The sequence below is a fragment of the Quercus robur genome, chromosome 2 (genome assembly GCF_932294415.1).
Source record: "Quercus robur chromosome 2, dhQueRobu3.1, whole genome shotgun sequence".
Classification (NCBI taxonomy): Eukaryota; Viridiplantae; Streptophyta; class Magnoliopsida; order Fagales; family Fagaceae; genus Quercus; species Quercus robur.
Genome location: NC_065535.1, coordinates 37,688,364 through 37,709,470, shown reverse-complemented (window position 1 = coordinate 37,709,470; position 21,107 = coordinate 37,688,364). Strand labels below are relative to the sequence as shown.

The window sequence follows — 21,107 nt, the reverse complement described above, 5'->3', positions numbered from 1 at the left end:
TTCTCATACTTTTATTTTTATTTTTCAATTTCTCACTCACGATCTACTTATTATCACTAACCTCCACGTTTGTTAGTCAGTTTTATATTTATTTTATATTTGTGAAAGCCAAGTTTCATTCTCATCAATTTCATGTTTCTTTTTCTCTATAATTTTTTTTTTGACAATTTGTTCAATTTGTGCTTTTCAATGGTTATTTTTTAAAATTAAGCCATACTTTAGCAACTAATTGATAACTTCAATGAATTTGATATTAGGGACACATTTTACGAGGTCTAGAATTGAGATTGGCAAATGCAATCAATACTCAAACAATTTGTTGAGCAAACAGGTATCTTCTAAAATTCTTGGTAATATTGATTTATGCATTTGTGAGGGAAATAATTTTTTCATCATACCCTTAGATTTTTTTTTTGTTTGTTTTTTTTTTTTATGATTAGAAAAAGTAAAAATTCCAAATTATAATAAATGCAAATTATTAATCTATACCAAAAAACACGCGCGTGCTCAAATGTTAATATTATTTTATTGTTTTAAAAACTAAAATAGATTCAATAATAATAGATATTTTATAAAATGAATAGATAAAATAGATAAAATAACTTTTTATGATATTAAATAATTTAAAAATAGCACCATAGATGCTTTTAACCTTAAAAAAGAAAAAAAGAAAAAATAAAGGAGCATTGTTGCACGCACCGAGTCTAATTTTTTATATTTGATTTTTAAACTTTGTTGTTATATTAGGGCGGCGTCGTTCTCACGTGGGATCAGATGCAGTGGGCGTCTTCCTCGCTTCGCTGACTCACTCTTCGAGTCTCCTCTCAACTCTCATTTTCTCTCAAACTCTAATCATAACTCATAAATATATAAACCGAAAAACCTACCTGAATATAAAAATAAACAAACACATCAAATGCGAAGAAGATCAAAATCAATAATCATCATCACTACAGAAAAATGGAACTTCTCTTTTCTCTCGTCTTCCTTTCTCTCACCTTTTCCACTTTTCTTCACCCTACCTTTGCCAGAGGCGGTCAACAACAACACTCTTCTCTCTCTTCAGGTCTCTCTCTCTCTCTCTCTCTCTCTCTCTAATCTTTTGTTTGGTTGCTGAGAAACTGTAGGAAAGGAAATGGAATGCCGTCTGAGAATCTCAGATTCCTCGTTAATTTTGACTTTCCAAAAATTAAGAATCTCAACTTAAAAAAACTTTCCTTTTTCACTTCACCTTTACGAATCGCAAGCTCTTTTCTTTGGTTCTTGGTAAATAAGAATTGTATTACTATTTAGTTTATAACTGTAATTATTGTACCTTTGATTTTAACAGGCATTTTTGAAAATAGTAGTTATAATTCGGGTTCTACTGCACGGCACTTGTTTGAGGAGAACCGGTTACATTTAAGGTAGTTTGTTTATTTTGTAACACTTTCCTTATTTGGATATTATATATAGTTTGTTTTCCTAAGAAAATAATAATTGAATGTTGGATTTGTGTCATGTCATAGTCTTGACATTGCTCGAGGTTACATGACTAATTCTCAACTAGAGAAGGCCCTCAAGGCGTTTGCGCAACGATGTAGTCACATTTCTAGGATATACAGGTTATTTTGTATCACCCTTTTTTGTTGTTGTTGTTGTTAAATTTAGACAGTTAGTATAATAATAAACACAATGTTTGTTTTGGTGCTAATGCTGACTTGTTATTTGTTTCTCTCTTTGGGGGATTCTTGGAATGGGTTATCAGTATAGGGAAGAGTGTGAAGGGAGTTCCACTGGTAATCATTTCACTTAACTTAGTTCCATTTCTTTCTGTATTGTCTTTATTTTGGATTTCAAATTCTAAATAACCTCTGTTGGGTTGTAAATGACTGCCGTATTTGGTGGGTCTCGTCTGTTCTGTTGGCTGTAGTGGGTGATAGAAATTTCTGACAAGCCTGGAGAAGAAGAGGCTGAACCTGCATTTAAGGTGAGTCATCTGTTTTTTCTGCTGGGACATGAACAGACTCAATTCTTATCTTTACTAAATATTGATCTATTGGGACAATCTTTGAGGCTGTAACTTTCAGCCGTATATTCGATTTCTTATGCTTTTCACATACAGCTAAGTGTTTTTGAACCTGTTTGGGTGTAAAGAGAAGGTCTCAGTCACTGCTTTTGGTTGAATTTTAGAATAGCAATGACACAATATACCGAAAAAGAAAAGAAAGTATTTCAAATTGATTTACTTGATTTGTCAGGAAATTATAAGGATGCAAAAATAAGAATTTTTTGGTTCCTTGAATGCTTGCCCAACAAATAATAGCGTATATAGTTGAGTTAAATCTATAATTCTTCTTCTTCTTTTTTGGATGAATAAGACTATGATTAATTAGTGAGCTGTGTGATAGGGATGCGGATATTCATGTCTGTAGGATGCCACAACTAAAAAAAAATCCAAGAGAGAGAGAGAGAGAGAGAGAGTGAGAGATTCTTATATCATATTTGAAAGCATTTCATTACTGTTCCCTTTGAATGCATTTAACTCTTCTACACCCCGCAAAAAAGTGGGAGCTTTATGCATTGAGTATGACCTTTTATTTTTTAATAAAACTTTTGAACCTATAATAGTATGAGAAACATGGTGACCGTTTTTTTTGATATTGCAGTACATTGGAAATGTGCACGGGGATGAACCTGTGGGCCGTGAGCTTCTATTGTTTCTTGCAAATTGGATATGTGATAATCATCTAAAGGATCCCTTGGTACTTTTTGCCCCTTATTTTCCGTGACATTGCAGATTTATTGCTTGCTCCCTTTGGTTGTTTTAATGTGACAAATTTTATGAAACCATCATTTTACAATTTTAATGTAATAGAGAATATGACTTCAGATAGAATAGAATAGATAAAAAGAATACATGTGGCCAATCCTAACTAATATGTTGAGGATTCATAGCTGACCCCAAAAATTTGGGATCAAGGCTTGTTGTTGTATATGATTCTTTGGGTTTCTTTGGCTTCCTTCTTCTTTTTCCTCCATTCTTTTTGCACTGGCTTTGTGCATAAAGGTTGTATCCTATGCACAAAGCTCTCATTTTTGAAGGATTTGGGAGAGATCATGGTAGGCAGTCTTACCCCCAAATTTTTTTTTTAGAGAGGTTGATTCCTGGACTCAAACCCGTCACCTTTGTGCATAGTTTGTGAAAAATATGATTAGGTTAATTTTCCAGTTGCTGGCTGCTTTTCATTTCAGTAGTTACTTTACAGTTTACATGCTTTTTTAGCACTCTCTTTATACTTGCTTTGTGAGTAGTTTATGATGGGTAGGCTTGATGAATTGAAAGGAGACACAGACTTTTCAATGAAGTTGCCAGATTTGTGAATTCCCAAAATACACAATTGAAAGTAAATAATTCAACTCTTAGAAATTATTTTAAAAGAGGAATTTACAGAGGAAACTTTGAGATTTGTAATTGACTTAAATTCCTCCCAAGTTGCTCACTCAAATGCATTAGAACTTGTAGTTTATTTTGTCCCTTGAAACATGAACTAATCATTTAACCAGGTTGAGCCTTATCCATGGTTAATACTTAACAGAAAGAAGAAATTCTGCTAAAAATTCAATTGTATTTTAATTTTGTATTCATTAGATCATTTCTATCCACTTCGCATATCTCTATGCTACTCATGATTGTATTTTGTGTTTTACTTTTTTAAAACCTTTTTTTGCTGTTTGTTTGATTACTTTGATTATTTTTTTTTTTTGATAAGTAATAAAAATATATTAAAAAAGAAGAAGAATGGTGTCACTTGAGTACATAGGAAGTATACATCAGGGACAAAAGTAAGTCAAGTGCATAAAGTACGAAAGTCCATGAAACCATGAACTAAAAAAGAAGAAAGCCTAACATTGCAACCCAATCCAGAAGAGTCTTAAAAAAGAGGAGTTTAAGATCTGAAACTGATCTCTTAAAAAATAAGAGTTTGATTCCTTTGATTATAGAAAATCCTTTAAGAAGAATACATGTAAACTCAAATCTTCTTTGTTATAAGCCAACATAACACTCAGATGACAAAAGCAAGTCAAGTGCATAAAGTACAAAAGTCCATGAAGCCATGGACTGAAAAAGAAGAATGAAAGCCTAACACTGCAACCCAATCCAGAAGGGTCTTAAAAAAGAAGAGTTTAAGATTTGAAACTAATCTCTTAAAAAAGAAGAGTTTGATTCCTTTGATTATAGGGAATCCTTTAATAAGAGTACATGTAAACTCAAATCTTCTTTGGTTATAAACCAACATAACTTGTTCTACGTTTATGTATACACCAATTACATTGTAATACCTTGGATTGTATGGATTTGGTGTCAGGATTGTGTAGGTGTGTGCTGAGTCCCACTTCGAGTGGTTACTTGGTCAAACTAGGCTATATAAGCAATTAAAAGAAACCCTAATTGTAACTTGACTATTCATTTTGTGGCATACCACAAATGTGGCTAGTGCTTTCCTTGAATTGTGATCAATGACATTATAGTCAACCTGGTGACAACATGTTGCTTAGAGGCACTGCAACATAATGCAGGCTTTGACGAGGACGTCAATTTTGATATCGAATTGCATTTGTACTAATAGCATTGTGTGAGCATGTGTTGAGTTCCACATCACTTGTACTAGATCGATTTGGGTCGTGTAAGCGATCATGAGGGACCTCCAACTTGACTAGTTTTCTTGGGGCATAGTGTAGAAGTAGCTAGTGTGCTTTCTTGGTGTTGTGACAATTGTTATTAAAATCAACTTGGAAACACCATGTAGCTTGAAATATTGCAGCATAATGTGGCGGAAATTTTACCTCGAATTGTATGGATTTATGTGTCGACTTGGATTGTGAAGGTGTTTTGTGGGCGTGTACCAAGTCTCGTATCAGTCGTAACTGAGTCCCACATTGAGTATTTATAAGGTTGATACAATCGATTATGAGGAGCCCTAATTGTGGCTTGGTCCTTTTGGGTATGGTGCATATGTTTGCTAGCACTATCCTCAAGTTGTGACATACATAATCTTGCATGATTTGTAATTTGGATATTGATTTTTATGTAATTCAGTGATAAAATATTTTCTTACATTCCATTGGTTTGGTCAGGCTACATTGATTGTAGAGAATGTTCACCTTCATATACTACCAACCATGAATCCTGATGGTTTTTCACTTAGGAGGCGTGGTAATGCAAACAATGTTGATCTAAATCGAGATTTTCCTGATCAGGTATAATTTTTGTTAAATCGTATTTTTATATGACACACTTGTTTAATCTGGATCTAAAATTCGTGAGTTGGCACTATTTTAATCGTGATACTATGTCCTAGACTGTAGGATATGTTGTACTTTTCATAGAAATCATCCAGGACTGCAATAAAGTTGTATGTTATTGGGACTTTTCGAATTTGGAATTCAAATCCTCACTTGTAGAATTGTAGTTTTCTATAACATTATTGAAAGGGAAAATTCATTCAATGATAAATAAAATGCAAAATTTTTGTTAGATTATTATCTATCTAATTTCAGTCCATTTGACTACCAGTATGTAGTTATTAATAAGGCTATTTGATGTAGGACAGCCCCATACATTGAAATTTAAGGTTCTTTGGATAAAGATAGGATTGCTAAATTGCTTTAGATTTTAGGAATCTTAGTTAACAGAGGCTAGTTTGAAACTGAAACAAAGCAGAGGGTGCTGTCTGGTGTTGCTAACAGTACCATGAACTGCACCCAAGCAAGAAAAGGAGTTTTTCAGATCAAGAGTTGATATCTTGATATTGAAATTTAAGACTATGACTTTTCACATGCATTTTTGTTGTCATAATTGACAACTGGGGTGTATATTCGATTGTTAAATATTACCTAATGTAATTGACGACTTAAAACTTGGAAACAAAATATTTTGGTCCAGATTCAATTTAGATCTTAAGGTTGAAATCACTAAAAGGAGGGGATGTTCAGAAGCATATTTTTAATATTATAATGTGAAAATAATGCTGTTACTCTTCATTTCTATTTTGGTGATGTTTTAATAATGGAAGACATTGATTTTCATGCAATCACAGTTCTTTCCTATGAATGAGGACGTGCATATGCGGCAACCTGAAACCAGAGCAATTATGAATTGGTTGAGGGATGTACAATTTACAGCATCTGCCAGTTTGCATGGGGTAATACTTCTTATTTTCTCATGTTACTAACTGCAAAAAACCATATCCATACTATTTCCATTTGATATGGATACTTTCTCAAAGTTGATTTTATGGTGAGTGTTAATGTTCAATTTCCTAGCAGCAAAAAGTGTTTACTGAAAATTTTGGCCAGTGTTACACCTTCATTGTTAAATATATTTTTGTTTTGTTTTTTCTCTTCTGGAAAGCTGAGCAGAATCTCTATTATCAATGAACAACCTTTCCCCCAGCCTCCTTCAGCTCCTTTTTATTTTTATTTGTTTGAATTCTATTTATTTTTTAGACATGAGCAAAGACTTACTCATAGAGTATTATAGATTTAGCCAGTTGAAAACGGGTGGAAACAGTACTTCACTGAAGACTGAAACTAGCTTCATCTGTATAAATTCACAGCATTATACTCCCCACTGTCAGAAATGTTCGGTCAGTTCTTTGACTTCTTTTTTTATTTTTCTTCTCTCTCTTTAAAATGAAAGATATCTTAATGACTTTCAGAAAAGAAAAGATAAGGTCTCATACTCTCATGACATCACTGAATATAGAACATGCATTTTTTCCCTGTATCAAAATCCACTTATTTTTGTCATCTATTACCTGGTTGACTCATTCAATTATACTGATTCCAAAGATATAAAGTTGTCTCATGGGCGTTGGTTCAAAACAGGATGTGTTTTCTTTCTTAGTTAACGAGTATTTAGATAGAACACACAAAAATGAGTTTTTAAGGGCGTCTTCTTCTGTTCACAGGGTGCACTTGTTGCAAATTATCCGTGGGATGGCACTCAGGATAAAAGGTGATGATTTTACATCCTGGATCAATTGTCCAATGCATTATATATACTTTGTAACTTGAAATTGCTCTCTGCTATCATGTTCTACTGTTCTGTCCTTCCAGTTCATTGTTGCTCTTTTTTCCATATAAGGTCATAGTCTTTTTTTATTTTTATTTTTAAAATTTAATTTTTACAAGTAATACGATTTTTATTGCTATTAAAAAAAAAAAAATAGAGTTGCCCAAGTGTACAGGGAGTATACAGTTGGGGACCATTCAATCTGTTGTGAATAAAACAAGTGTTTAGGGTAACTTAAGTCAGCCCACTAACAGAAACTATTATGTATATATATTACAAATATGCCCCTGACATATATATTAACCCATAACACCCCCCTTCAAACTAGAGAGTATATATCATACAATCTCAGTTTGTTGCATAATAAATCCAAACGAGTTTGTAAACATATCAGCAATTTGGACTCTCGTAGAAACATATGGAGTAGCAATTAAACCATCCTCTACTTTCTTATGAGTAATGTGACAATCTACTTCAATATGCTTAGTTCGCTCTTGGAACATAGGATTGGAGGTTATGTGAATTACTGCTTGATTTTCACAATGCATGGTCATAGGCAGCTTCACATCAAACTTTAATTCCTCAAGTAAATGCTTAATCCACATAAAGCTCACAACATGTGTGCGCCATGGCTCTATACTCAGCCTCTGCACTAGATCTGGCTACAACACTTTGTTTCTTACTTTTCCAAGTAATAATGTTTCCTCCTAGAAAAGTGCAATATCCAGTAGTGGATTTTCTGTCTGAAGGTGATCCTGCCCAATCTACATTTGTAAAAGCTTCTACTAGTAGGTGACCATTGGCTATATACAAGAGACCATGACCTGGATGTACTTTAAGGTATCTCACAATTTGAATAGCTGCCTCCCAATGTGGAAGACAAGGAGCTTTCATGTACTGGCTCAAAACACTAACTGCAAATGATATAGCTAGGCGAGTAATTGTGAGATAATTTAGCTTACCAACTAGACGACAATATCTCTCAGGATTAGATAATTGCTCCCCCTAATCTTCATACAATTTGACATTATGATCCATAGGGGTCTCTACTGGTTTAGATCCTAACAAGCCAGTTTCTTCCGGAATATCCAACACATACTTTCTTTGTGATAAATTGATACCTTCTTTAGATCGTGCTACCTCAATACCTAAGAAGTAAGGAAGTTTGCACAGATCCTTAGTTTGAAAGGAAGTTTGAAGGTATGTCTTCAAATCATCAACGGCCTTCTTGTCATCACTAGTGATTAAGTATCACCAACATACACTATTAATAGAATCTTTCTGCTTTTCAAGGTATGAGAGAACACAGAGTGATCAGATTGGCAATGTTGCAAGCTAAACTTTAACACTACTGCACTAAATTTACCCTTGAGTAACAAACCCGGGTGGTTGCTCCATATACACCTCTTCCTTCATATCACCATTTAAAAACGCAATGTTAACATCTAACTGAAATAGTGGTCAACTCAGATTGGTAGTTAAGGAGATTAAAATCCGGACTAAAGATATTTTAGCAATAGGAGAGAATGTCTTTGCATAATCAACACCAAATGTCTAGGTATACCCTTTAGCAACCAAGCAAGCCTTCTAGCGCTCAATAGAAAAATTAGGTAAGTACTTCATAGTAAGCACCCAATGACAACCAACAGTAGTTTTCCTTGGAGGCGAAGGAACTATAGACCAAGTGGCATTTTGGACAAGGCAGACATTTTTTCATCCATAGCAGCCTTCCAACTAGGAATGGATAGTGTCTCTTGTACAGACTTAGGAACAACAACAAAGGACAGAGACTAGGTAAAAGCACAGAGTGCTAGAGATAAGTGGCTATAAGAGACAAACTGGGAAGTAGGATGAGAGGTACAAGTACACTTACCTTTGCAAAGAAATGGGAAGAGAGTCAAGATCAGGAGGTGAATCACTAGGTAGGGAAGAAGTCTCAACCAGACATTGTTGCCGATGACAATACACCTGGAGCGGTTTTCGAGGAGGAGAAATAGTAGGAGCAAGAGACACTAGGGGCAAGCGAGGAAGACAATGGAGAGAACTGGCATCACTAGGTGAAGGAGAAAAATATGGTTAGAGACTAATGAAAGGTGACATCAGCACTAATGAAACAATGACGAAGAGTAGGCGAATAACTCTGGTATCCCTTTTGAGTACAAGAATACCCAAGAAAAACATATTTAATTGATTGAGGATCAAGTTTATCACCCCCTATACCTAAGAGATGAGCATAGCACACATCCAAAAATTTTAGGAGGTAAGGAAAATGAAGGTGCATTAGGAGATAGTACATTTTAGGGGATCTGATCACAGCATCACCGCAATATGATTTGGGAACACTCATTTGAAACAAAAGAGCATTGGTAAGCGGTAACCTCTAACAAATGGCGCAATTTGCGTCAACAACTCCATTTTGTTGTGGAGCATGAGCATAGGAAGATTGGTGAATTATACCATGATCATAAAAAAATTGAGACAAAGATGTATGAAAATATTCATGAGCATTATCAGATCAAAAAATACGAAGTGAAGCATTAAATTGAGTCTTTATTTCCATAACAAATGATTTGAAAATTGAGAACAATTCAAACCTTTCTTTCATAGAATAATCATCCACAAAAATGACAAAATACGTAAATCCCAACAATGAAGGAGAGTTTATTGGACCCCAAATATCATAATGAACTAAATGAAAAGCACTACTGAGATGGCTCTCATGCCTAGAGACAAAAGGCACCCTATGGTGCTTACTCAATTGACAAGCTTAACATTGTAAGGAGTCAACTGGACAACATGATGGGACTAACCAACTTCAAATTCTTGAGAGAGGGATGACCAAGATGACAATGATGCTGAATAGGTGAGATAGACAAGTGAGAAGCCACTAATCTTGAAGAACCACACCAATCCAAGTAGTAAAGTCCACTAGCTTCATGCCCTCCACCAATAATCTTCCCCATCTTGAGATCCTGAAAGATACAATGAGTGGATAAAAAAATTGCTGCACAATTTAGAAGTTTAGTAAGTTTACTAATTGACAAAAGATTAAACTGAAAGACAGGAATATATAAGAGTAAAGATAGGGAAAGATTAGAATTGAGATTAGCAGTGCCAAAACCAGAAACTGTAGTGGCCAAGCCATCTGCCAAAGTAACTTTGGGAAGACTACTAGAGTGTGCAAGGTCAAAAAGTAAACCTGAGGTACCTATCATATGATCAGTAGCACTTGAGTCAATGACCTAAGGTTCTTTAGTGGCAAGATAGGCAGTGAAAGTACCTTGCTGAGCCAAAGTAGCAGTGGAGTTGGAACTAACAGAATTAGAATGCATAGACACGAGGCGCTTATACTCTTCCTCAAGGATGAAGACTACTCTTGATGTTGGTGGAAGTGATTGTGAAGTCAGTTCTTCAACTTGAAGACTAGCTTGATGTGCCGAGGATTTACGATATATCTCTCAACATATAATTACCAATAGAAGTCCACTATATGATTCTCTCCATGACAATAAGTGCATTTACGAGGGGCATGCCCTCTACCATGACCCCCTCCCCCTTACCCATGACCTCTACTCCAATGGCCACGGCCTCCACGGCCACCTCTACCACTCCCCATAGAGGTGGCAAAAGCAGATGTATCACTAGAAGGTACAGTAGGAGCAGTAGTACTAGAATCAGATAATGTAGCTTGTCTAAGCCTACCAAAAACTTGACTCAATGAAGGGATGTCTTTACTAGCCAAAAAGTTGTGATTTCATTGATTTAAAGGTTGGAGGTAAGCCAAAGAGGAAGCGAGCAACATGCATATAATCTCATTGTTTCTTCATAGTTTTAAAATTAGATGAGATGGGTTGGTAAATATTGAGTTCTTCACATATACCCTTAAACTTGTTATAATAGTCTTCCAAAGACACATCATTGAGAGTCAAGGAGAAATAAGCTTGGTGAAGATCATATATTCGCTTCAAATTGTTGACACCAAAGTACAACTCCTTGGCCTGTTCCCAAATAAGTTTAGCAGTTGGTAAGTAAACCAAACTACAATTGATCTTAGATTCCATGCTATTCCACAAACAACTCCTAATTTGTGCATCCTCTGTGATGGAGTTATGGAATTTTAATATACTATTACTTTGTAAATTCGCCTACTCAAGAATTATTTTATTGAGTCCTTGTGTGAAGTCCAATTGAAGTGAAAGTCATGTCCTTTTAATGGTCTAAGTATGAGTCTTTTATGGTTAAAACAGTTTTTAATTTGGGTTTTTTATTTTATTAGTTATGATCAATCTTATATTCAAGAGCAAATCTGAAAGGGTATTTTGGTAATTTTCTTGAGTCTAGAATCTTCTAGTACAAGTAAGAGTCTTTATGTATATTGTGCTCAATGTACTAAAAGTAGAATTTGTTGATTAATAAAATTGAGTGTTTTGAGCAATAGGTATGTTGACCTTTGTTGTTTCTTTCTCCTTCTCTCTTCTCTCTCTCTTCTTTCTTTCTAAGTTTACTGTTCACTGGTACTGTTTACACAGCCCCTAAACAGCCCTAAAATCTCTCTAATTCTTCCTAACTTCTCTCTAATTCTTTTTCTTTCCTGATCTTAAACCCACCACAACTAAACGTAGACAAATCCCTAATTTGTCCTACATCACTCTGCCCTCCAATCAGCATACTTAGAGTCAGTGGATGCAAGCGGGTCCTCTGTCACATAATTAAACTTCTTCCTACCAAGAAAATAAACTTCAACAATCAACAGCTTGGGCCCATTGAGCATAATTACTTCCATCAAGACGAATAGAAGTAATAGATAACATGTCTGGAGACAAAAAAAATAATTGTTGGGTTGAAGAAAAAACTAACAGTAAACAAATAAAAGTGGACCTGGGAAAGAAGTCAACTTCTACAATTTAAACAAATCAAATACCAACATCATGCAGGGCACCTGTAACACTAATAAACACTAGTCAAGCAAAATCCCATAGCAGCAACAACGACAAACACCAGCCCAGCACTAAACATCCACCTAACAAAGAAGTTCCGGCACAACAATCCAACCCAATACTTATAAAATCATAATAGACGAGAGATATACGGATTAAAATCCCAACAGCAGCGGCACGAGGGTAAGAGCTATGGCTGATGTCCACCGTGTGTTGCCGGAGGAGGACGACTAGAACTGTGACTGAATTGCGGTCAGGCGACGATGATACGGTGTCACGAGACCACAAACTCAGTCGTTGGAGCTAGGCGACACCTCCAGGAAGGGAAACTTAGGTGGTAGCGGTTGTTGGAATTTAGATCGGTGATGGTTGTTGACGAATATGGTCACTGGCAGCAGTGGCGTGGTGGGTTGTGGTCGTGGGGGTTAATGGCAGCACTCTGATACCATGTTGTGAATAAAACCAGTGTTTCTGGTAGGGATGTTGGGGTGTAGGCAATCATCTCTTCCATTGAGATATTTGGGGTTACCGTTAGGAGCTAAATATAAGGAGTTATCAATTTGGAATCCTATTTTGGAAAAGATGGAAAGGAGATTAGCAAGGTGGAAGAGGTTGTATCTATCTAAGGGGATAAGGTAACTCTTAGCAAAAGTACTCTTTCCTCCTTACCTACATACTTCCTTTCCCTGTTGCCTTTACCTGGGAAGGTGGCAAATCGTATGGAGAAGTTACAACGTGATTTTCTGTGGAGTGGTATTAATGGTGACTCTAAATTACATTTAGTTAGTTGGGCTCAGGTTCGTAAGCCGCTACAGGTTGGAGGGTTGGGTATTAAACGATTGAGGAGTTTTAATTCTGCTTTGTTAGGAAAATGGTTATGGAGGTATGGCATGGAGACCGATGCTCTTTGGAGGAGGGTTATTGAGGTGAAATATGGGAATGATTGGGGTGGTTGGTGCACAAAAAAGGTGACTAGTGCTTATGGTGTTAGTTTGTGGAGATATATTAGGAGTGGTTGGATGAGTTTTTCTAAACTACTTTTGTATGATGTGGGGGATGGTACTAGAGTGAAGTTTTGGAAGCATGTGTGGTGTGGAGATCATACTCTCCAAGAGGCTTTTCCAGAACTTTATTGTATTAGTAGAACAAAGGATTCTTCAGTGGCAGAGGTTATGTGTTGGTCTGGTGGGAGGTTTCATTGGGATGCCAAATTTCGTTGTCCTCCACAAGATTGGGAACAAGAATCCTTTGATCTGTTTATGGATGTGGTCTACTCTTTGATGGTACGGGGTTTGGGTCCGGATCGGGTGTGTTGGAAGCCAGCAAGGAGTAGAGGTTTTGAGGTTAGAGGATTCTATCTTTCCTTCTACCCTCCTACCATCTTGTCCTTCCCTTGAAAGATGATTTGGAAATCGAAGGTTCCTCCAAGGGTAGCTTTCTTTTCATGGTCTGCTTCCTTAGGTAAGATTTTAACAACAGATAACCTTCGCAAACGACGTGTGCTAGTTCTTGATTGGTGTTATATGTGCAAGAATTGTGGGGAGTCAGTGGATCATCTTCTTCTTTATTGCCCCATTGCTTGTGAGTTATGGTCGTTGGTGTTTTGTTTGTTTGGAATTCATTAAGTTATGCCTCAGAAGGTTATTGGGTTGTTTGAATCTTGGCAGGGTAAGTTTGGACGACATAGAAATATAGAGTTGTGGAGAATTGTGCCTCATTGCTTGTTATGGTGTATTTGGCGCGAAAGGAATGCTAAAAGCTTTGAGGGATGTGAACGCTCTATGTTAGAGATTAAGTCTTTTTTTCTACACACTCTCCTTGATTGGAGTGTGGTCTTTTGTCATTTTTCTTGTTCTTTCCTTCTTGTTTTACTTGATCGTTGTAATCTTGGTTTTTGATTTATGCCCCCATAGTACATTCCCAATGTACTCGGGTTGGCTGTTTTTCGTTTTTTAATAAAATTTTCGTTACTTATCAAAAAAAAAAAAAAAAAAAAAATGCCCCTGACATATATAGAGCCCGTTTGGATTGCTAGTTTTGATAACTCAATTCTCTATTTCTATAACTCATAACTCAAAAATGGTGGGATCCATAGCAAAAAGTTTGTTTGACAAACAATAACTCTGTTTCCATAACTCTGTTTCCATCACTCAATTCTTTGATTTTTGAGTTATGAGTTATGGAAACTGAAAACAACTTTTGGTTGTTTTCAGTTTCCAAAACTTATAACTCAATGGCAATATTGTAATTAAACACACAAAGGGGACCCACAGCCGCAACTTTTGACCATCTTTTGACTTTTTTTTTTTTGGGTTGGCCTTGGTTTTTTTTTTTTTTTTTTTGTTCTTTTCTTGGGTTGGCTATTCGTTTTTTTTTTTTTTTTTTTTTTTCACTGGATTCAGTGAGTTTGGGTACTGAAAAAAAAAAAAAAAAAGTTGCAATGGTGACAGGTATGGGGCCCACAAATAGTGTGAAAAATATTGAGTGATGGGAAGTGAGTGATAGTGCGAAACAAACATGGTATTTTAAGTGATGAGTGATGAGTGATGAAAATTGAGTGACTAAAAAAATGAATCCAAACAGCCCCATATTAATCCATAACACAATCAATCACGCAAATAATATAAATCTATCAAATCACTAACAAACCATAAAGACTGACTATGATTATGCAAAACTGACATCTAATCCAACAAAGTTCTAAAGAAAAATAATTTGATATCAAACATAGTTCTCTCTGTGTCCTTGAAGCTCCAGTTGTTCCTTTCCCTCCATAAACACAACATCAAGCAATGCGTTACAGCCATCTACAAATGACTATTTCGATGACGTTGAAAATGACCTGGCCAAACAACTCAACAACAGTCTTTGGCATCACCCAACAAACTCCAAATAAAGCCAACCCAACACCATAGTGCATAAATCTATAACAATAGGATAGTGAAGTAAGAGATGATCTACTGATTACCCATTGCATTTTCACGTATAATACAAATCCAAAAGCCACACGTTCTTTTTCCGTAAACTATCAATTGTCAAGATTTTCCCAAAAGCTGCAGTCTAGACAAAGAAAGCAACCCTAGAAAGAATTTGTGATTTCCATATGCACTTCCAAGGGGGAGAAAGATCACCATTACCAATTAGAACCCTGTAATAACTGCTCACTGTAAATCCCGTGTTTGTGGTCCAGCACAGTTTATCCTCCTTCCTTTTATTGATGCACCATAAATTACATCCATGAAATTTGACAAAGACTTCAACTCCCAACCTTGCACATCTCTTATGAAATTGACATCCCAGTGGCCCATTAGTGAATTGCATAAGATCTAGCACACTAACCTCCTCATGGCAAATTTTGAATAACTAAGGAAAGTACATGACAAGAGAATCATCCCCTCACCATTGATCCTGCCAGAACGTTACTCTTGATCCATACCTAAACTCAAATTGATAGTTTTTAGATCCCTTAAAAACACAATTGGATTAACCTAGGTAATTATCCAAGTTATTACTTAGTCCAAATTTCAAATCTAGGTTATCACAATCAAACAATCATATCATGCATAGTAGCGGAAAGATAAATAACACAATGATATGATCACCTAGGAAACCTAATCGGTAAAAACCCGGGGAGGATTTAACTTAGCTATCCTCAAGGTAAACCTGAATCCACTATGAAAGAATTGAAGTTTTACAATAGGACTTAAACCACTAACATTCTATTGCTACCCACCAGTAGAAACTTACTGATACGACCACGTGCAAGCTCCGAGACCACGGACTCCCATCTTTCTTGGATTCTCCAGCAAGTACAAACACACCCACTTGTGTTTCTTTAAGTTCTTATGGCAGCAACTAAATGATCATCAAGTTCTTGAACGAATCTCATTCTTGATAATCCTAAGTTTGTGTAAAGGAAAGCTCCTCACAGATCTCACAAGAGATTTATAGAAATAGCAATATGAGCAATACTAAAATGTAGGTAGGGTTTGCCTTATATACCTAGGGCAAAAACACAAAACCCTAAACATTTTAAATGAACTAGGGCTGAGTTGGAATTCTGCTGAAAAACGCATTCTTCTCGAATTTCGATTGATCGAGCCTAAGTTTCGATCGATTGAACCAGGCCGAAATCCACTATTAAATTTGCATCAACTTAAATCCAACTTTACATAAATGACACAACTTTGAGCAAGTCTAAACACAACTAAACATTTTGTTTTGATCATGGTTTGCCAACAATACATATTAGAGTTCTAAATACATAAGTTCCTAAGTCTTTAGAACCTAACACAAACTAAAGATAACTTGACAAAGTAGATAGCCACATCTAATGTACTTCCACAAACTCACCCTAAAAGGACCAGACATAGAGTTAGAACAACCCCCACCCTGCCCCATTCACAAGTCACAACCATATTTCACTTCTTTCACTCTCCTCCATAATGCATCCCTCTCAAGCCCAAGCCTCCACAACCACTTCCCTAGTAGTGCTTCATTAAAACGCCTCAAACTCCTAATAGCCAAACCACCAGAGGGAAGAGGATCACAAACTTTAGCCCAATTCACCACATGAAATTTAGGCTCATCCCCTAACTTGTCCAATAAGAAATTTTGCCGAAGCTGTTCAATCCGATTAGCCACATCAACAGGAATAGGGAATAAAGAGAGGAAATAGGTAGGCAAGTTAGATAATGTACTTTTAATAAGGGTGAGTCTACCAAGTATGTAAGGTCATAATCTTATCACTATATGGAATGTGCTACCAAGTGTAGTCGTTACTTTGTCAAACCCATTCAGCTTATTTTGAAATTAGTTTCATAAATATCTTTTGATTTCCTTTAAATAATTATGGCTGAAATATAATTTTTCTCGAAATTTGGTCCTAGTTTGATTTTTGTCCCCCAAATTTAAGAAGTTACAGCATTGTTTCTGAAAAATTTAAAAGGTATCAATTTTGTCTACTTGTCCATTTGCTGTTAAAGAAATTATGTACGTGTCAGATTAAGTTCTGACTAAACACGCTATAAAGCTAAGCCTGACATAAATTTAACCACAGATGGCCTGAAGGATCAAATATCATTTACAATTTTCAGGAACGAGATGATTACTTTTAAAATTTTGGGAATGAAAATCAAACATAGACCAAATTTCAGGACAAAAGGTGTACTTCAAAAGTTATCTATGGATATGCAAACTTGCATAATTTTATATTCATAGTTTAGGTATTTCATGATCATCCGGTTTCTCAGTGTTCTGTTATATCATGGTTGTCATTTGGGTTCAGTCTAAGTTTATTGTATGGTTAGTTTTGTTGCTCTCACTTAATTTTTCCATATGATGGCAAAGGGAATTTCAAGTCTCATATCCTCAACACTCTGTGATTTTGGCTTAATTGATGCTTGTTCTAGTGTCCAACTTGTCATGGCAACCTAAACTCTAGGTGTCAGAGCATTGGTATTTTCTTTTATGAATCACTGTTAGCATCTCTTAGCTTTAAGAACTAAATAAAAGGATGTCCAGAAAAATTGAGTTTGTAATTTTATCACAGGACACATTCTGTTTATTCATTGCCGAAGATTTTTGTCAATTTAGATTTTCCTTTCAAACTTAGCTTTGTCTGTTGATGTGAATCAATTTCAGGACAAATTACTTTGGATGTCCTGATGATGAAACATTCCGGTTCATGGCAAGTATATATAGTCAGTCTCACTATAACATGTCTCTGAGCAAGGAATTTCGAGGAGGAATTACGAATGGAGCATCTTGGTATGCAGCATAAAAGTGATGCTGATGAAAGTTTTTAACTAAAGAAGTACATTTGCATCACAATTGTTCAAGGCATTCTTCATTTCTGCTTCTGTAGTCATCTGATAACTTTTCAGAAATGCTGGTCTTTTTTTCTTATAATAGATTTTTCACAGTTGTTTCACAAGATATTTGTTGCAGGTACCCTATATATGGTGGCATGCAAGACTGGAATTATATACATTATGGTTGTTTTGAATTGACCTTGGAGATAAGTGATAACAAATGGCCTTCTGCTACTGAGGTTAGATCTCAGTTTAGTTGTCAATATCTTCATTCTTACTAGTGTAAAACTTGCATGGTACTATTGATGATTCTTTTAACTCCTAAAAGTCTTTTTTTCCTTTGGGAGAGGAGGAATTGGAGTAGTCTATGATTAGAACTTGGTAGTCCTGTTACTGTATGTATGATAAGGTGATCTTTAAAGTAGTAACTTATCAATGGAGGTCCCTATCAACTATTATATGGTTTAATTTTTGTTAGTAATCTAACTGTCCATAATATGTTTTCTGCCTACAACAATGAAATTCCTGCATTCCACAACATTTTAGTAATAGTATTTCATGGAATGGTTAAGTATTAAGGGAACTTAATAGTCAGAATACTAACAAAAATGGATAACAAATTCAATACAGAAACGGAATCAAACCTACACAGTCAAAATAAAAAAAATTTGAAATGTAAAGGGCCAAAATGAAAACAACTCCAAACTTTCAGGGTCAAAAATGAACTTTCCTCTAACTTCTACCTTTCACTTTCCTTTTGATGTCTTGCTATTATTTAGTTGCTAATTGTGTTCTCTTCATTGCCTTATGTTAATATGCAGCTTCCTACTCTTTGGGAATACAACAAAATGAGCATGCTTAATCTTGTTGCGAGCCTTGTGAAGGTATGTTATGGTTTGTTTGACTGCTAACTCTTTTCTCATATAACGATCTTGCAGTTTCTATAGTAGACTATCTGGCACAATAATGATCATGGTGCACATTCCATTATATATGCGAATCTAATTCATAAGCAGATATGTTTTACTTGTCAAAATCTTTTGTCTTAGTCCTAGATCTTATACTCTTATGTGACACATTTAGGATAACCATTAGAAACTTACTTTAGTTATGCCATATATATACATATATATTTATATATATATATATATATATATATTTTGTGTTGATTTCACATGGTGCATGAAATCGTTTTCCAATATGAGTTATACTCTTTACTCTTTAGACAGGAGTACATGGAAGAATCTTTTCATCAGATGGGGGAAGGCCACTGCCTGGTTTTATTACAGTGAAGGGAATGAATCAATCGGTATGTTTACAACCATGCATACTCATAATTGATTCTGTTTATGCAATCTTGTTGCTGTTTTTTTAGTTTATAAGTTCATGCATTGAAATTCATTTGTGCATATAGTTTCTTATAGGCATTGGGTTTCTTACTGGAAGTTTAAGGACAAAGAAGAACAAAAGATGAACTCTCTAGGCATCACACTCAGATTTCCTAAGTATCACACCTAGGCTTTCCTCAGCATCACACCTCAGAGAAGGTTGCATCACACAAACTTCAAACAAAGTTTCATAGCAACTTAAAATTTAGAATACATATTATCAACTGGGTTATATTCAATGTGAGATATATAGTTCGTCTCATTCTAGGTGACCAGCCTCCTGGGTTTTGGGTTATATTTCTGCTGTCTTTTTTTATTATTCATTCTCTTGCTTAAATACAGCTCTAATGATCTGAAATGATAATAACAAATGCATCTGAAATAAACTAACTGATAATGCTTAGCATTCCTAGAAACTAGGAAATGTTATTGAGATAACTCTATACTAACCGAAGTCTAAGGAATTCAAATAACAATAATGATTAGAAAATCCCATCCAACAACCAGCAGTAGTTACATGACTCTAGTACTTAGTTTCTCCATACAATCCTTAGCTTGATCCTCTCCATTATTCAGTCAAACTTCGCAGGTCAGAACATAACCCTGATAGGACTTGGGCTCCTTGGGCTTTGATAATTAAACCCAAGCTTAATAACTAAACTCACAAATAAAACCCAGTAATATAATCAAATCCCAAAATAAGATCCAATGGCCAATGGACCCATGTCCAGAAACTAGAAAATTACCTAATTCCCACTGACATAAAAATAATATTGGCTTCTTGTTGCTTGATCATTACGTAATTCTAAACTTTTAGGCATTACTTGAGAAAGTGGTGGTTGAGTTGTTCTTCTCTTTCATAACATGTGCTTTGGTGTCTTCTAAACTTTATTGACAGGTCAAATCAGGCAAAACTTTTGCTGATTACCATCGCTTGCTTGCCCCAAGAGGGCGGTATGAAGGTATTTTTCCTATGATTAGCATGCTTTGAAGTTCCTTGGGATGCATATTGGTAATTTAGGAAATAGCTCAACATATGTACTCTTTACCCACTCATGCATTCATAGCACAAAACTTTATTACTAAGCCGCACTATATATGCCTCACTAATACATTTTGTAGGATTCATCATGAAATGAGCTATTTTTTAAAGATAGAGCTTACAATCCAGATGGAAACTTTAAAATATTGAAGTCCATTAGAAAAATGGAAAATTGCTAACTTTTGATGAATTTTGTGTGTTCAAGCATGTTATGGTCTTGTTATCTCCTTCAAAAACTATCTGACAAGAGAAGTTGTAAAAAAATGGCATCATGTATGAGGGACTGAGATACACATCTTAACTCCAAAGGCCATTTTTTTAAAATGTAATACACCTGAAACATTCATCGGAAAAACAATTAGTGGCCACCTTGCTCTACAGCACTTGTCTTATGTTGCTTTTGTTTTAAGATATGTATCTGGTTTCTGATCTTGATATGACTTTGACTGCAGTTATGGCGGCCATGCCAGGATACAAATTGAGAAGTACGTGTATCTGGTTGGATGAAGCTGCAATGACATTAGATTTTGTTCTTGACGCAGAAGTCACACTGAAGGGGAATCTTTTACGAAGTGGCTGTGAATGTGACTGTGGCAATACAATCAGGCTCGAATTTGTTGATTTTCTTTTGGGGGGCCATTTGGAAGTTTGTTTTATTTTGATTATTGTAGGGTTTCTTTGCTTTTTATTTCATAGGAGAATGAAAAGTAACCTTTCAAAACATAGACAAGTAGTAGGGCCAAAAAGGCTAGCTGGGGTATGATGCTCTTTAACTTTATTACTTTTGTGAAAGCTTTATGTATATTTTACCTCATAAAAAAAATTAAAATTTCTTTTTCGAAAATGGCATCTATTGCTTGGTTGCTGCTA

The 21,107-nt window shown here is 35.5% G+C and overlaps 1 protein-coding gene across 2 annotated transcripts; it reads left to right on the top strand.

The window, feature by feature from the left end:
• The first annotated feature begins 774 nt into the window (after positions 1–774).
• Positions 775–21,107, top strand: LOC126713594 (carboxypeptidase SOL1). Of its 2 annotated transcripts, XM_050413377.1 has the most exons (15): positions 776–1,066; positions 1,331–1,406; positions 1,509–1,604; positions 1,748–1,778; positions 1,913–1,969; positions 2,649–2,744; positions 5,119–5,241; positions 6,081–6,185; positions 6,954–7,000; positions 17,638–17,763; positions 17,944–18,046; positions 18,629–18,691; positions 19,033–19,116; positions 20,094–20,157; positions 20,690–21,107. In XM_050413377.1, the coding sequence occupies exons 1-15, from the start codon at positions 961–963 to the stop codon at positions 20,998–21,000; spliced, it is 1,488 nt and encodes a 495-aa protein (XP_050269334.1). In that variant the 5' UTR covers positions 776–960; the 3' UTR covers positions 21,001–21,107. The 2 variants fall into 2 exon arrangements, with proteins under 2 accessions (XP_050269336.1, XP_050269334.1); XM_050413379.1 differs by lacking the exon at positions 17,638–17,763 and having other exon boundaries at positions 775–1,066.

Bases quoted from the DNA above. Each gene is read 5' to 3' on its own strand.
- LOC126713594 (XM_050413377.1), top strand. From the start codon at position 961: ATGGAACTTCTCTTTTCTCTCGTCTTCCTTTCTCTCACCTTTTCCACT. The intron at 17,764-17,943 runs GTATGCAGCATA...TATTTGTTGCAG, and splicing joins ATTACGAATGGAGCATCTTG to GTACCCTATATATGGTGGCA. The intron at 20,158-20,689 runs GTATTTTTCCTA...CTTTGACTGCAG, and splicing joins CCCAAGAGGGCGGTATGAAG to TTATGGCGGCCATGCCAGGA.